Source organism: Dendrobates tinctorius, unplaced genomic scaffold (assembly GCF_039654945.1).
Source record: "Dendrobates tinctorius isolate UK_male_01 unplaced genomic scaffold, ASM3965494v1 ptg000035l, whole genome shotgun sequence".
Taxonomy (NCBI): domain Eukaryota; kingdom Metazoa; phylum Chordata; class Amphibia; order Anura; family Dendrobatidae; genus Dendrobates; species Dendrobates tinctorius.
In genome coordinates, this window is record NW_027361703.1 from 34,544,101 (window position 1) to 34,561,575 (window position 17,475).

The 17,475-nt window shown below is 43.7% G+C and overlaps 1 protein-coding gene across 15 annotated transcripts in view; it reads right to left on the bottom strand.

Moving 5' to 3' along the window:
* The window catches only part of CADPS2 (calcium dependent secretion activator 2), a 708,285-nt gene that overhangs the window by 570,802 nt on the left and 120,008 nt on the right, over positions 1 to 17,475 (bottom strand). For all 15 annotated transcript variants that reach the window (XM_073573395.1, XM_073573389.1, XM_073573398.1 and 12 more), the window contains exons 4-5: positions 3,565 to 3,645; positions 2,766 to 3,002 (exon numbers count right to left, since the gene is read on the bottom strand). In XM_073573395.1, coding sequence (XP_073429496.1) covers positions 2,766 to 3,002; positions 3,565 to 3,645 — 318 coding nt within the window. The remainder of the gene's footprint in view (positions 1 to 2,765; positions 3,003 to 3,564; positions 3,646 to 17,475) is intronic.

Here is a 17,475-nt window from a genome sequence, read left to right on the forward strand (position 1 = left end):
TTTTGCAAAACCATGCTATACCCTGTGTACAGCGCTTGATTGGAGTCAATTTCATCCTATAACAGGACAATAACCCAAAGCACACCTCCAAATTATGCAAGAACTATTTAGGGAAGAAGCAGGCAGCTGTTATTCTATCTGTAATGGAGTAGCCAACACAGTCACCAGATCTCAACCTCATTGAGCTGTTGTGGGAGTAGCTTGACAGTATGGTACGCAAAAAGTGCCCATCAAGCCAAACCAACTTGTGAGAGGGGCTTTTGGAAGCATGGGATGAAATTTCTCCAGATTACCTCAGCAAATTAACTGCTAGAATGCCAAAGGCCTGCAATGCTGTAATTGCTGCAAAGGGAGCATTCTTTGACGAAAGCAGTTTGAAAGCGAAAATTATTTCAAATAAAAATCTTTTTTTGAACCTTGTCTATGTCTGGACTAGATTTTAAATTCATTTGGCAACTCATTTGATTAATAAAAGTATGAGCTTTCATGGAAAACACAAAATTGTCTGGGTGACCCCAAACTTTTGAACAGTAGTGTACATATATACAGATAAGAATCAACGCCTTCAAAATGTCGTGCTGGAGAAGGATGCTATCAAGAGCATGGATGGCAAGAACAAACAAATCAATTTTGAAACAAATCTAGCCAGACATATCACTAGAAGCAAGGACCAATAAGCTAAAACTTGCCTACTTTAGACATATCATACGTAAAGAACATCACAACCGTGATGACATCACGGTCGGAAGAACAGAAGGAACAAGGTGAAGAGTAAGACTAGCAACTCAATAGCTTGATACTATCAAGCTAATGGCGGAGAAGACCCTGGTGGACCTATCTAGGACCTACCTACAGAGCGTCCATCCATCAAGTCACCATGGCTAGAGATCGAGCTCAAGGCCGCTAATAAATAAAACATATGTTTAATGGTGTAAACACTTTCATGCATCAGCCCATTGTCTTCCAATAACCGTGTTTCCTCCAAGAAAACACATGCAGTCATCATTGTTTTGCATTAAAAGGGTTTTACAGTCAAAAACACTGCCGCTTGTAATATTGACATCAAATCAACCACTGATCGAATTTTCAAGAACTTCAAAATATAAGGTTCATTTGTTAGGAAGATTGCTTCACTGTGCCCAAGAAAGTCCAGGCAAGTGCCAGGACCATCTTTTAAAGTCGACTTAGCTACAGAATTGGTTCAGGGTACTTACATGCAAAGAGAGGCAAATGCTGACAGAGGCTGGCATGGTGTCAAGAAGAGCAGCAAAAGAAACCACTTATCTTCAAGAAAAACATCAAGTATAGACGGACATTTTACATTAAATACAGTGATTAGAATGCAGAGGTCTGGATAAAAGTTATTTTCTCTGATGAAGCCAGACAGGAAAATTGATTGTCCTGAGAAGAAAGTTGAGAACTACCAAGTTTAGTCCTTAGTTATGCCAACAGTAAATTATCTAGAGACCATTTATGTTTGGGGCTGCTTTTCATCAAAGGGAGTGGGGCGCGCTCATATTTTTGCCTAAGAACACTGCCATGAATAAAGAATAGTATCGAAACATCCTTCAAGAGCAACTCCCAACGATCCATAAGAAATTTGATGAATGTTTTTTTCAGCATGATGGAGCACAATGCAAAAGTGATAATCAGTGGACAAAACATTGAAAATTTGGGTCCATGGCCAGGAAACTCCTCATACCTCAATTCCATTATAAACCTGTGGTCAATTCTCAAAAAGTGGGTGGACAAAAAAAAGAAAAAAAAAAACATTTTTTAAGCAAAAATAAAAAGTTACCATTAGCTAGAATTTGTCCCAGAAGTTGATATCCAACTACAAGAGCTAAGTGCAGAAGTCCTGAACAATAAAAATCAACACTGGAAATATTGCCGAAACTTGATATATGTCAATGAAAGTATTAAAAAACGTATGAAGTGCTTATAATAGTACCTCTGTAACCATAGAAACATCTGGATAAAAGATATAAAACACTGAAACAGCAAACTTTGGTTTTCAAAGTTTCAAATATTTTGGCAAATATTGTGTAACTGTCATAGGAGTCCTTTTCAGTTAGTCCATGGATGTAACACAAGACAACACAACCATGGAAAAATATGACCGGCTCTGTTTTCTATAAATGCAATAGGCCTCACGGATAAAAATAATCAGGCTGAGCAATGATTTGTAACACAGAAAAACACAGTAAAACAAACGCATAAGAATATCCTGTTGTAAAAAAGTAACAGTAAACAGCAAGTGCTATTAAAAAGATGATAACAAAACAGGGTATTTGGTTGATAACGTTTTTTGCAAAAAATGTATACTAAGCCGCTCTACCAAACGTCAAGGTATACTCATCAGAGCAGTCCCTAACCGATGTATACCCATCACAGCGTGTCCACATCGGACATTACCTGCCTGAATCCTGCTCATATAGGTACTATTCACATGTTCAGGTTATTAAATACATCGGTTAGGGACTGCTCTGATGGGTATACCTTCACGTTTGGTAGAGCGGCTTAGTATACATTTTTTGCAAAAAATGCATCAACCAAATACCCTGTTTTGTTATCTTTTTACTAGCACTTGCTGTTTACTGTTACTTTTTTACAACAGGATATTTTTATGCGTTTGTTTTACTGTGTTTTTCTGTGTTTCAATCTTTTGGTGGTGTGGACACTGTCATACAGACTTGTTCGCTGTGTGTATGGCCCATGTGTTTGTGTCTGAGCAATGATTTGTACAGTTTTTTAAATAGACATACCTCTAATGTGAAGGACAGGACAACGTCAGATTTTGATAATTGAACTTCACTTTCATCTCCAATGTCCAGAAAACCAGAATTTTGCGAACGTTTTAACTTTTGCAGTTTAAACTCAGGACCACCTTTAGACACTGGAAGACTTTCTAGGTTGGCCATTAGAAGATTGACTGATGCTCGCAGCTCTTCAATAAACATTCCCTCCATTTCTTTAGTTAAGAACCTTGGAAATATTTTCTCCTTTGAAATAATTAAAAAGCAATTGAGTGAGAGACTGACTATAGAAATGCACTGTAAAATTTTATTTTATCACCTAGAAAACTATGGAAGCGTTGATACCAAAAATAGAATCCAGATTTTTTTTACTGCCTGTCATTGCCTTTAGTCAGCTCATTTTATTTTTATGTTCTGTAATATGAATCCATTTGTAATCATATTTTAAGAACATAAGTGTTGATTACAAATAAAAGTGCAGCATAAAAGTCACATTGTTCTTGAACCAAATACTGCCACTTATTAAAAAAAACTTTAACATATGACAACATGTGAATAGTATCATATTGCTGCAGCCACTATTCCAGTACAGACCTTTACTGGAGGAAAAGCGTGGCCCACCTTTCCCTTAGAATTTTCAACAAAAACTAAATTAACTTAAAAACTCTACACTATAGACACTTTATCCTGAACGGTTTCAATTTTATACATACCGTCCTTGTATTACTATGGAAAATGGTAAAAAACCCTGCTAACTACAGTATTTTGCTTTTTGCCAGAAAGATTACTTAAGGCTTATTACTTTCACCTTTGCCATTTGATCTGCTACTTGAAGACGGCCATCAAGTTCACGACGGATCTGTGCGGCTTGCTCATCTGCGTTATCCAGCTGAAATATTGAATGTGAATACGGTCATTAAAACTTAAAATGTCTTCAATATTGCCATTTTTGAAAATAATAACTTTTTTTTTTAACTCACAGTAAAATCTTTTTCTCGCAGTCTCTATTGGGGGACACAGAAAATGGGAATAGTCTACTGGCACCTAGAGGCTGACACATATTACACCATAAATAAAAACTGGCTCCTCCCCAGCAGAATATACTCCACCTACTAGCATCAGGCCTCCTCAAGATTAGTGAGAAAGCAGTAGAAGTACAAAAAGTATTAAAGTAAGAACAGAAAAGTAATTCAATTACACTCCATCCGAAGAACAACATAATTACATACCTGGCTGGGCAACGAAGTGTGAGTGCTGTGTCCCCCAATGGAAGCTACGAGAACAAGATTTTAAGGTGAGTAAAAAAATCTTTATTACTTGGTAGCCTCATTTGGTGACACAAACTGTGTAATCTCTTAATGCTGTCCCTGAGGTGGGAAATAAAATTAGTTAAGTTTTTTTTGCACTGTAGCTCAATATGCCAATTGCACAACCGCTACCTGTAGTATCTTTCCTGCCTAGATTTGCATCTGAATCTGTAGACCTTAGTAAAGGTATGCAGAGATAACCACGTGGCTGCTTTACAGAGTTGAAGAACTGATGCCTTGTGACAAATCGCCCTAGAAACTTATACCTCTTGGGTAAAGTGGCCTAAAAGACCTAAAAGAAGGAACACTGCACTTTGACTTATATGCCTGAATAATTGCTGTTCTGATCCAGTGAGCAATGGTCACCTTAGAAGCAGTGAGTTCCCTTCAAGGCCCCTCTGGAAAAAGAAACAAGGAGTCTGACCACCTGAATGCATCAGTAAAGGACTGATAGGTCAGCACCACCCGGATGACATCCAATTTGTGTAAAGCGCTCTCAGTTGGATGAGAGGGCGAAGGGAAGAAAGATGCCAAGACGATTTATTTGTTAAAATTAAAAGCCAAGACCCCCTTAGGGAGAAAGGATGTATTGGCAACAAATCTACCTTGTCCTTGTGAAGGATTAGATAAGGAGCGAGAAAAGACAGAGCCACCTACTCGGATACTCTTCTGATGGAAGTGATGGCTATTAGAAATGATAACTTATAGGAGGGACATAGAGTGGAGATCTCCTTAATAGGCTCAAAAGGTGGAGACTGGAGTGCCTCCAAGACGAGACTGAGATCCCAAGAATCATGGGGATGCCTGTATGTCGGCTTTGTAAAAAAAGTCGAATTATGACTTACATGCCAGATCCTTGTGAAATAAAATATATTCAGAGCGGAATCCTGACCCTTGTGAGAACTAAGCACCAGCCCAGCCTCTCACGCTGACTGGACTCCGAAAGGAGATAAGTACAGGCAAGGAGAAAGACATTGGGGTAAACTCAGACTGACAGCACCAAAAAGCTGAGCCTTCCAAGTGTGAAGATAGACACGCAATGAAGAAGGCTTTTGTGCCCTGACCATGCTATGCATCACTGGTTCTAAAAAAAAATCTTGTCCCCTGAAAATAGCAGCCTGAACAGCCATGTCGACAAATTGAGAGTCCGTAAATTCTGGTGGAAGAACGGTCCTTGAGACAGTAGATCAGGGCCATCTTGAAGGACCCAAGAAACATCTACCAGGAGGTTGATCACGACAGAATGCCAGACCCTACGAGGCCCAGTTCAGTGCAACAAGAATAACTGTAATGCCTCTGCCCTGATCTTCTTGAGAAGCCTAGGAAAAAAGTTTAGAGGAAGAAAGATATATGACAGAGCGAACTGGGACCACAGGACCGCCAATGCATCTCTCTCGATTGCCAGGGGACCTCGAGACCTGGCGACAAACCTGAGAATCTTGTGGCTTAGCCTGGATGTCATCTTAGAAAGTCTAAAAAGTATCGATCTGTAACAAGTGGCCAAGAGAGCATTCTGCAGAGCCCTTGAGTGAAATTCTGCAAATGGGACTGTCTTAAATGCTGCCACAATCTTGCCTAGGACCCTCATGCAGAACAGGAGAGGCTGCGGTCACCTTAAGGTCTCAAAGGCGGACGGGAGAAATAATCTCTTTTCTTCTGGAAGAAAGACTAATGCTTGGGAAGTGTTGAATATCATTCCTAGGAACTGTAGTCACTGTACTGGAGTCAATGAGGACTTGCCCTGTAGATAATTCATCCAAAGCGAGTTAAGGAGTCTAGGACGATGTGAAGAGAAAGAAGGAGCTTTGATAATGATGTCGTCCAGGTAAGGGATCACCACAATTCCTCTGATTCAGAACAGGGCCATGATTGGTGCCAGAACCTTTGTAACCACTCTGGGAGTTATGGCTAGGACAAAAAAAAGAGGGCCATGAACTGAAAGTGATCTGGTTGATCGCAATGCAAAGATTCCTCTGATGAGTGTGAAAAATGAGTATATGAAGATTGGTGTCCTGAACTGAGGACAGAAATACTCCACGTGCCATGGAAGAAATGAGTGAATGAGGAGACAATCTTGAAATGGCGCACACGAATCCTCTTGTTCAGACACGTCAGGACTAAGAAAGGCCGCACCGAACCATTCTTTTTAGGCATCACAAAAAGATTTGCTTAAAACACTTGGAAACATTCTGAAGGAGGAATCTTTCTAATTTTTCCTTCCCGAATTAAAAAAGATATGGCTTGCTCAAACCTGTCTTATCATAGGGGATCTGAGGGGATGGGAACTGAAAAATCAATCTAGTGGAAGGGCAAAGAAATCTTTCCTGTACCATGAAGAGACTACCTCTCTTACCCAAATGTCACAATCATTGGAAGTCTGCTTCCCACTAGAGAGGAATTACTGAGTGATGGTGGCCTATCATGCATTGGTTCCTCAGGTATTTCTGAAACCAGAGGGTTTGCCTCTCTGAGGCTGCCCAAAGAGTGTGGACCTGAAGGCTGATCTACTCTAAGGGGCTTTTGGTCTAACCTGACGACTGATCTCACTTGGTACCAGAAATTGGCAAAAAAGACAAAACTGGAATGTGCGAAATGGGTGGATCACCCTGGCCTGCAGAAGAAGAATGCTTCTACCTCCTGTAGCATCAGCGATAATCTTGTCTAAAGTAGTCCAAAAAAGCCCTAAGAGCAGACTTCTCATTTACATAAGTATAAAAAAATGGAAGGGGTTGGGCCAGCAGGGCAGCCGCATCATCTGCAACAGCATTGACTGTGTTTCCCCACTATGACAGGCCAAAAGACTATGACTGCCGAAGCTGCTGATAGGCAAGGCCTCTACTTAACAAAGCTCCCAAATGGCTGTATTGCTGGCTACTGACATGCAGCAACTCAGATTGGCTGGTGCAGTGTCCTCCAACCAGCCCCATGATTGGTTGACTGGAAGGTCCACCACACTGCCACCAGCATATTGTACTAGTTCAGCCTGCATAGGACAAGCAGCACCTATGTGCTGTACCTATCTCCCTATACCAAGCACAGCTGCAGCCTGAATTAATGCACAGAAAGAAGTAGGAAGGAGAAGGGGAGGGGAGGGGAGAGAGAGAAAAGACTCCCAAAGAGGAAGATACTAATAATGTCCTGAAGACATACGGGCTTCTTCTTTGGTTCCATGTGACACGGGGGCTACGGAAAGCAGGTGGGCAGCAGACAGATGGGCTAATGGACCATAGCCCCAGTATCTGACCGACAACTCATTATACTTGCAATGTCCGGCCCCTTCGACAAGAGAGGATACAGGCTGAACAGTACAGTTTGTACTCTCTATCGCTAAACGGGGTGAACCAGAGTGCACATTTACACCCTGTTATTCCTATGATCCATCTGAAATGCAAAAAAAGAAACGGTTAAAAAAAACCCTAACCGAACGTGTCAAGCCTTTGGAACAGGTCTGCGAAGATCAATGTTGCCTCCAACTGACGTAACAAAAGCTCTCAGGCCTGATGTTAGCGGGCGAGGTATAGTCTGCTGTGGAGGAGTCAATTTTTGGTTATGGTGTAATATTAAGTGTCAGCATATCCACGGTTTCTGTGTACCCCAAAGAGGTGACACAGAAACCCTTTTTTTTGTTTTCACAGGAATTCGAAAATATTTTTGGGAAAATAAACTTGCATAGCCTAGTTAAATAGCCTGAACATTGTTGGTGTGTAACTTCATTAAAACAAAGAGATATTAAATTTTTTACTGCTTCATAGTGCTTTATCTTATGTTGATAACTGTGCAACCTTAACAGCACAATATAATAAATACAGTTATATAACAACTTTTTAGCTAAAAAAAATTGATTAAAAAAAGGGGAACACTTTTTTTTTTCTGGTTGACATTCAACAAATGACAGATGTTATACTGATCATAAAAATTAAAGCAAATTATCTAATGTTTACAATAGTATTTCTAAAGGCTGGGGCCACATTTGTGAGAAACTCGCACAAGTTTCGCATCTCAATACCCTGCTGGTACTCGGGACTGGAGTGTGCGGCTGCATGTATTTCTATGCAGCTGAGCGCTCCGATCCCAAGTGCCAACAGCAGTGCCAGGTATTGAGATGCGAGACTCGTGCGAGTTTCTCGCAAGTGTCACCCCAGCCTTATATGAAGTGTTGGCCAAAAAGCCCATTAAATACATACTGCAATGCTAGTTTAACAAGAACATATTAACCACTTAGTGACCGAAACAATTTTGACCTTGATGACCAGGCCAAATTTTTTAAATCTGACCAGTGTCAAATTATGTGATAACTCTGGAATGTTTCAACGTATCCCACTGATTCCAAGATTGTTTTTTTGTGATACTGTATATTGTACTCCATTATATGACTGGTTTATTTGTGAAAAATATCGGAAATCTGGCGAAAATTTCACAATTTTCACACTTTAAATTCTTATGCCCTTAAATCAGAAAGTTATGTTACGCAAAAAAGTTAATAATCAACATTTCCCACATACCTCCTTTACATTAATTTTTTAAATATTTTTTTTGTTAGGAACCTAGAAGAGTTAAAAGTTGATCAGCAATTTCTATTTTTTCCAACAAAATTTATAAAACCATTTTTTTTAGGGACGACATCATATTTGAAGTGATTTTGGGGGTCTTACATGAATGAAAATACCCAATCGTGACACCAATCTAAAAACTGCACCCCTCAAAGTACTCGAAACCACATTCTAGACCCCCCCAAGAAATTTATCTAGATGTGTGGCGAGCACCTTGAACCACCACGTAGAGCTGTTAAAATACAAAATCACATTTTACCCACAAAAATTTACATTTAGCCCCAATTGTTTTTTATTTTCACAAGGGTAACAGAAGAAAATGGACCCAAACGTTTTTGTGCAACTTCTCCTGAGTATGCCAATATCCAATAAATGGAGGAAAACTACTGTCTGGGCGCACGGCAGGGCTCGGAAAGGGAGGAGTGACGTTTTGGAACGCAGGCTTGGATGGAATGGTCTTGTCGTGTCATGTTGCATTTGGAGAGCCCCTGATCTGCCTAAACAGTTGAACCCCCGCCCACAAGTTAGTCTACTTTGGAAACTACACCCCTTAAGGATTTTAAATAAGGGTATAGTGAGCATTTTGAACCCACAGGTACTACTCAAAATGTAATAACATTAAGTCATCATATAGAAATTTTTCCCGAAAATGTTGTTTAGCCCCAAATTTGTAATTTTCACAATGGATAATAGGAGGAAGCGGACCCCATAATTTGTTGCGTAATTTGTCCCGAATGTGACGATACCCCATATGTGGTAAAAAAATTCTTGAGAACATGTCAGGGGATAGTAAAAGGAAAGAGCGCTCTCCCCACTACAATAATGCCAAACATATGGCCGCTTTCTGTGGTTTAGGAACAAGGGAACTCAGAAGGAGGGAGACATTTGGAGTTAGGATGGCAGAATTCACTGGATTTCTTTTTTTGGGTTTTTTTTTCAGTGGGCGGGAGCCACCTTGCTTTTCCAGCATCTTTGTTCTACCAGTAAAGTGGGACTTTCTATAGTTTGTGTCATGGATGGACGGGGGACACGGCTTAACTTAGAGAGCTTACGTGGGCACGACAACGTGGGGCGTGCGTCCCAAGTGGTAATAGAATGTGGACCCACTGGACCACAGAGGGGGACCCTGGCCTACCCGGACTAGGGAAGAGCAGCGAACAGGATCTGTGGCAGCTGAGCACGTGGGCAAGATGGTGACATGCAGGACTAGATGACACCGCACATCAGGTATGAAGAACCAAAAGCTTACTGAACAAAGTCACATGCAGAAAACGAGACATAATGCTAGGCTCCCGATTCCACCCATCAAGGAAGGGAGAACATCATAGGGCGGCAGACGTCAAACCATGACAGGAGGTCATAACGGGTTGATGCAGTCCAGGGTCATCTGGCACGGGCAACCTCTCTCTCAGGCGGAGCGCAGGCACAGCAGGAGAACAGACACCAACCTCGGACAGATGTCATCAAAGGATGGACCCCAGGGAACAGGCAGGACATCGGGACACTAGCAAAACACGGACAGCACGAATCCAGGAACACCGACATTGCAGCTCAGGACATTGGCTGGTCAGGAAACAAGACTGGTGACTCCCCAGGTAAACGGAGGAGGATCCCCATCCAGAAACAGGAGTAGACTGGAGACTCCCCAGAAATACGGAGGAGGAGCCAGTCCAGGAACGAAAGTGGGACCGACTCTGGAACACCGGCTGGACCACGGACTGGATATCAAGACAGCGGCTGAACACAGGGACACAGGCAAGACACGGACAGCAAAGCTCCAGGAACATCGACATGGCAGCTCAGGATATCAGCTGGTCAGATCCAGGACCTACAGGCAGAGCCATCACCAGGAAATAAGATTGGAGACTCCCCAGGAACACTGAGGAGGAGCCCGTACAGGAACACGAGTAGACTGGAGACTATCCATAAAAACGGAGCAAGAGTCCATCCAGGAGCACGAGTGGGACTAACTCTGGAACATGGGCTGGACCACCAGGACCACGGACTGGATGTCTGGACACAGGCTGGACATCTAGGACAAAGGCAGGACATCTGGACTACGGACAACCGACATGGCTCCAGGCAGGGAACGTCAGGACACAGGCATGATATCAGAGACAACACGGCAGGACTTCAGGGACACCATCAGGACATCAAACAGCAGTCATCAGGCTCCAAGCACTAGCAATCGTCAGGATCCGGACATCTGACACGACCTAGAAAGGAACTCAAGCGGTATGGGGCAAGACCCGCAGGCTTGGAACGGAAAGTCATTGGGTACAGTGCCTTGCGAAAATATTCGACCCCCTGGAACTTTTCAACTTTTTCCCACATATCATGCTTCAAACATAAAGATACCAAACGTAAATTTTTGGTGAAGAATCAACAACAAGTGGAACACAATAGTGAAGTTGAATGAAATTTATTGGTTATTTTAAATTTTTGTGGAAATTCAAAAGCTGAAAAGTGGGGCATGCAATATTATTCGGCCCCTTTAACGTAATACTTTTTTGCACCACCTTTTGCTGCGATTACAGCTGCAAGTCGCTTGGGGTATGTCTCTATCAGTTTTGTACATCGAGAGACTGAAATTCTTGCCCATTCTTCCTTAGCAAACAGCTCGAGCTCAGTGAGGTTTGATGGAGATCGTTTGTGAACAGCAGTTTTCAGCTCTTTCCACAGATTCTCGATTGGATTCAGGTCAGGACTTTGACTTGGCCTTGAACTGAGGCCTAGGGCGCCTAGCAGCGGCTGCAAGCCTGGATACAAGTGGAAAGTCATGCACCAGCTGCAAAGGACCTCGCAACTCACGGATAGCTTCCACAGCAGCAGCCAGGGACCACACACGTAGAGAGTCGTGCAGCGGGGCCAAGACTCTACAACACATGTACGGCGAAGCAGCAAAGCAGGGAACTCAGCCACATCCATACAGGTAACACACAACAGTATGATAGTATGATTAGGGAAAAGGAGCAAAGGGTAAGAACACAGACATGCAGAGTAACGTCGGTTAAAAAAGACACAAACACACGGGCATTACATTCAATGACAGATGATGGACTTGAGTGGGGGGCTGGATTTGTGCGGGATAAATTAGGGTTATTATCTGTAACATTGTAGGATACATAATTTTTTTTGATCGCTTACAGTATAAGGCTGGAATCACTTTCTTGTGTTCTACGCTGAACAATTACGTCAGGGTTTCAGTGTAAATCCAACAAAAATGCAATTCAGACAAAACCCCAGAAATGTAACCACCTGCCGTAATGAGGCAGATGGAGACACTTCGTTCTCCATTTGACATCTGCTCTGGTGGTATCCATTTTTTTAGGCGTTCACAAACCTGTGGTTGTCCACACTTGTGTGCTAAAAAGACACTTAAAATGATGGGACTCCACCAGAACAAAGATCAGTCCAAAGTGACTTCATCTACCTCATAAGTGAGTGGTTTTGTCTGTGGCTTTGTCTGAATCGCTGTTTTGTGGAATTTATACTGAAACCCGAACATAAGCGCTCAGTGGAGAGCGCGGGATAAATGAGCCTTATTTAAATTTTTGGGAGGCAGAATGAACAAATAGACAGCAGTACAAGAAGAGTTCTTATTTTTATTTCTGCTGTTTAAGGCTATGCACCCAAGTATGCAGAAAATTCCTGACTAAAAGCCGGACTCCTTCCCAGGAAACGCAATTTTTTTCTGCGCGATTTTTGAGCATTTTTTATGCGTTTCTTTTCCAGAGCATCCCCAGTCTCATAGAATATAGTTAGAAATGCGGATTTTTCCGCGAAATTAATGAGCATGTTGCATTTTTTACTGCAATGCGTTTTTTTCGCGGAAAAAAACGCATCAATATGCACAAAAAGTGCAGAATTCATTAAAATGAATGGGATGCTTCTTGTAAGCGTTTAAGTGTTTTTGCCGGTAAAAACGCTTAAACGCGAAAACGCTTACGTGTGCACACACCGTAAATGATAAGACGGATTTATTCTTTGGGTCAGTGCGATTACAGAGATACCAGATTTATATATTTCTTATGCTTTGCTATGTTTACATACTAAAAATATTTTACAAAAATGAATGTTTTCCCATTGTCATATTCTGAGAGTTGTAACTTATTTTTTTTGGCGAATGAAAACCATTATGGCCTGTTTTTTGCGGGATGGTTTGGTATATCATTTTTTTTTTACATATGATTTTTTATTCACTTTCTTGTGAGTCAGTATGATGAAAAAAACATTTTCGACATTTTGTTATATTTTTTATTACGGCGTTTGCCAAACGGGATAAAAAACGTGCCAGTTTTATAGAGCGGGTCGTTCCAGACATGGAAATACCAATTATTTACATATTTTATTTTACTTTTTATCACTTTACTTGGTCCCACTGCTGTGGGACATGTATATTTTTTACTTTGATTGCTGGTCTCATACACTGCAGTACTCGTGTACTGCAATGCATGAGACTGTCAGTGTCTCAGTGACTGTGCCTGTAAGAGCCAGTTAATTGCTGGATCTCACAAGCCACCGTACCCTGGGGTCATCACATGACCTCCGGGTACCATGGTGACCATCAGGATCCGCTATTCTCATTGTTGGGGTCCGATGGTTACTAAGGGGGTCCCCTTGCAACAGGGGTTAGTCGGCCCTCATTGGTTGCAAAACCAGACGGGTCCGATACTGCAGGGTGTCAGTTGTCATATACATCGCTATTCCCATAATACCCATTGCCGTGAAAGAGGGAATAAGTTTCCTAATGACCTCTGTTTTAATGCGTATCGGCGGTAGTTAAGGGGCTACAAAAATGTCAAAGTTTCATCCAGGATAATTTTTTTCTCACTTGCGACCCACATGCAATCCATTTTTTCATAGCAGCAGTAAATAATTTTGAAGACCATTTGCAGTTTACTATTTTACATAATTCTAATGAAACCATAAAAAACAAATGCTATATTGTGTCTCCGTATGGCATCCAAATTTTATGTGCACTCAGACTTGTGTGATGAACCTAGCCTTGTAAAAGTAAACAGACAAGCAAAGTATTTCATGTATCCTCAACTATTCCCAATATTCACACTTAACCTTTATCTTTATAAACAAGTATGAATGTCTTAAATTGATTTTGGCTACTCGTTTTTAGATGTGTTGTCTTGGAAACATAAAGGTCCTTAGATCCTTACACTACTTCTGACATGTAGTAAACTAGCTTCCAGACATTGCTTAGAGATGGCTACATAACAAAATTAAAGGGATTGTACAATGACAACCTTATGCCACCTGTGTCATACTCAGTGGCAAAGCAAGGAGCAGACCAAAGCTTCTTGCAGCTCCGCTTATATGTTCAGCTTAAACTGCATACTTATAAGGACTTTAAGTCTGATCGACAAAAAATAAATGAGAATAGGATATGCACAGAGTTTAGCAGAAGGGTGGCATAAAAACATGGATTTTTGTGATAACTCACCGTAAAATCCTATTCTCCGAGACGCTCATTGGGGGACACAGATACTGTGGGTGTATGCTTCTGCCGCTAGGAGGCTGACACTAAGTGAAAAAAAGAGGTTAGGTCTTCCTCCGTCGTCTACATCCTCGCCCCTATTGCGGGCGGAACTCAGTTTGGTGCCAAAGCAGTAGGAGGACAACAAAATCAGCCTTAATACAGGTACAACATGTCCAGAAAAGGACCACCCTTATATCACATAAATAAATACGTATTAACTAAACAAAAACAGAGCCAACTGGCTAATAGGGTGGGTGCTGTGTCCCCCAATGAGCGTCTCGTAGAAAAGGATTTTACGGCGAGTTATCACAAAAATCCATGTTTCTCCTTCACCTCATTGGGGGACACAGATACTGTGGGACGTCCTAAAGCAGTCCCTGGGTGGGAGATTGACTCACTGATCCAAGCTACATGAACCTCTTGTTTAAAAGGTGCGCCACCACTGCTTGGAGAATCCTTCTACCCAGGTTCGCATCCGCCGAGGCCTGAGCATGGATAATATAATGTTTGGCAAATGTGTGCAGGCTGGACCAGGTTGCTGCCTTGCAAACCTGTTCCGTCGAAGCCTGGTGCTGAAGCGCCCAAAAGGCGCCCACTGCCCGAGCAGAGTGCACTCTGATCCCTGCTGGAATCGGTGTGCCTCTAATGCAGTAGGACTCCTGAATAGTCAAGCGAATCCATCTGGCTATGGTCGATTTTGAGGTAGCGAGTCTCTTCCTGCGCCCTTCGGGGAGCATGAACAGCGTGTCTGTCTGACGAAGGGGTGCCGTCCGCGATACGTACCTCCGGAGGCTCTTACCAGGTCTAACGTGTGAAGAGCCTTTTCTACACGGTGCACCGGTGGGGGACAAAATGAAGGCAAAACAACATCTTCATTAATGTGAAAAAGAGGACATGACTTTCGGCAGAAAAGGAGGGGCTGGTCTGCGGACCACCTTATACCTATGGAAAGTGAGGAACGGAGCTCGGCAGGATAGGGCCGCCAGCTCTGAAACCTGCCTGATGGAAGTGATGGCCACTAGGAACACCACTTTCCAGGAAAGGTACCTCAAAGAGACATCCTGAAGTGGTTCAAATGGAGGTTCTTGCAGAACACTTAGGACCATGTTAAGGTCCCAGGCTTCCGGGCGCTAATCACTGTAGCGACCACCTCGCTCCCGAACCCTGCCTGGGATAGAATCCAAGATTCAACGGCCATGCCGACAAACACAAGGTCCCCGAGTTCAGGTGACAAATCGGCCCTTGAGACAGTAGATCTGGGCGCTCTGGCAGGCGCCAAGGAACGTTGGCGAGCAGCTGCATTAGATCTGTGTCCCACGCTTGACAGGGTCAGTCTGGGCCAGCCGAATCGCCGGCACCACTTCCGTCCTGATCTTTTTGATGACTCTCGGAAGTAGTGGCAGTGGGGGAAATAGATATGGGAGGCAAAACTGGTTCCATGGCAGAACCAACGCGTCCACCGCGAATGTCTGCGGGTCCCTGGCCTGAGCGACATATGTGGGCACCTTGGCATTCACTCTGGAAGCCATCAGGTCCACATCTGGAGCTCCCCACAGTTGACAAATCTGCTGAAAAACTTCGGGATGTAGAGACCACTCTTCGGATGCACGACCCTGCCGGCTGAGAAAGTCTGCCGCCCAATTTTCCACGCCCCGGAATGTGGACAGCCGAAATCACCGAGTGTTTTGCTTCGGCCCACTGAAGAACGAGCCCCACCTCGCGCATGGTTGCTCTGCTGCGGGTGCCCCCTTGATGATTTTTGCAAGCCACCACCGTGGCGTTGTCCAATTGAATCCAGATGGGGTGGACAGCTAGAAAGTGATGAAACTTCTGCAGAGACAGCCGAATTGCTCGTATCTCCAATAAGTTGATCGGGAGACATGCCTCCTGTGGCGACTACCGTTCCTGGGTTGTGTGGTGGCAAAACACCGCTCCCCCACCGAGGAGACTGGCGTCGGTTGTCATTACCAGCCAATGATCTGGGGGGAAAGGTTTCCCATGGGCCAGAGAGGAACTGGTTATCCACCATCCGAGCGACTGCCTGACTTGAGAGAACGGTCGGCACCGCCGATCGAGCGTAAAAGTATTCTTGTCCCAGGCTGACAAGAGGGCGTGCCGCAGGGGGCAAAGGTGGAACTGGGCGACAGGTATCGCTTCCATTGCCGCCACCGTTTTTCCTAGAATCCTCATCCCGGATCTGATGTTATGAGGGACTGGTTGGCGAAGTGTCCAGACTCCCTGCCGGAGAGCTAGTGCATTTTCCTGAGGGAGAATTACCAACCCTCGGCAAGTGTCGAAGATCATTCCTAGGAAGGAGATCCTCTGAGCTGGCACAAGGGATGACTTCTTTGCATTGCCAACCATCCTAAGTGGGCAAGAGTATCTAGCGTGATGTTGACCTTTTTTGAGGGAGAAACCCGCTCTTTCCTCCTGTGGAGTCGAAGATAAGTTGATCCAACTTCTCCCCAAATAGGTGGCCACACTGATAAGGCAGGGAAGTCAAGGACTTCTTAGAAGTAGAATCGGCTCGCCATGTCCTTAACCATAGGGCTCTTCTGATAGAAATTGCATTAGCGGCAGCAAGTGCCGAGCAATTGTCCGCATCCAAAACACATTGATTACATAGTCTCCGGCCATCACCATCTGACCTGCGACCTCCGAAATCTCTGCAGGTAGATCCTGCTCCTGCGCGACCTTGTTTAATGTTTCTGACCATGATATCATAGCCTTGGCTACCCAAGTTGCTGCGAATGAGGGAGCGAGCGCTGACCCTGACGCCTCATATACTGAGCGAGCTAAGCTCTCTATAAGGCGATCTGTGGGATCCTTAATTGAGGAAACACTAGGGACGGATAGCAGGGTCTTAGTGGCTAGGCGCGAAACCGGAGGATCCACCATCAGGGATTCCATCCATTTTTTACGGAGGTCTGGAGTAAACGGATACCTTGTTTCGAGTGCCTTTTGACCCGAGAAACGCCTGTCTGGACGCTCTCTGTGCCGTTGCACTATGTCCACAAACTCCGGGTGAGAGGAAAAAATTTTGTGCGGGCACTTCACTTGCTTAAATGCCACTTCATGCCCCGTAGCCGCTGCAGGATCATCTTCAATCCCCAAGGTCTGATTGACGGCTTATATGAGACTGTCCACTGTTTCATGTGACGCTGGAGTATCCAGGTCAAGGGGCTCGTCTGAGTCGAATTCTGAGGTCTGCTCGCTATCAACCACTGGTGACGGGGAGCGAGAAGCAGAACTTACGGATGCCAAGGCACCGGATGGACTGGGCGACACCGTGTGGATTCGTTTCCCTCGGGTCTGCCTGAAGTGAGAGCGGCCCCTGCAGGCGAGAGGCTCTTGTGAGGTGGAGGTCC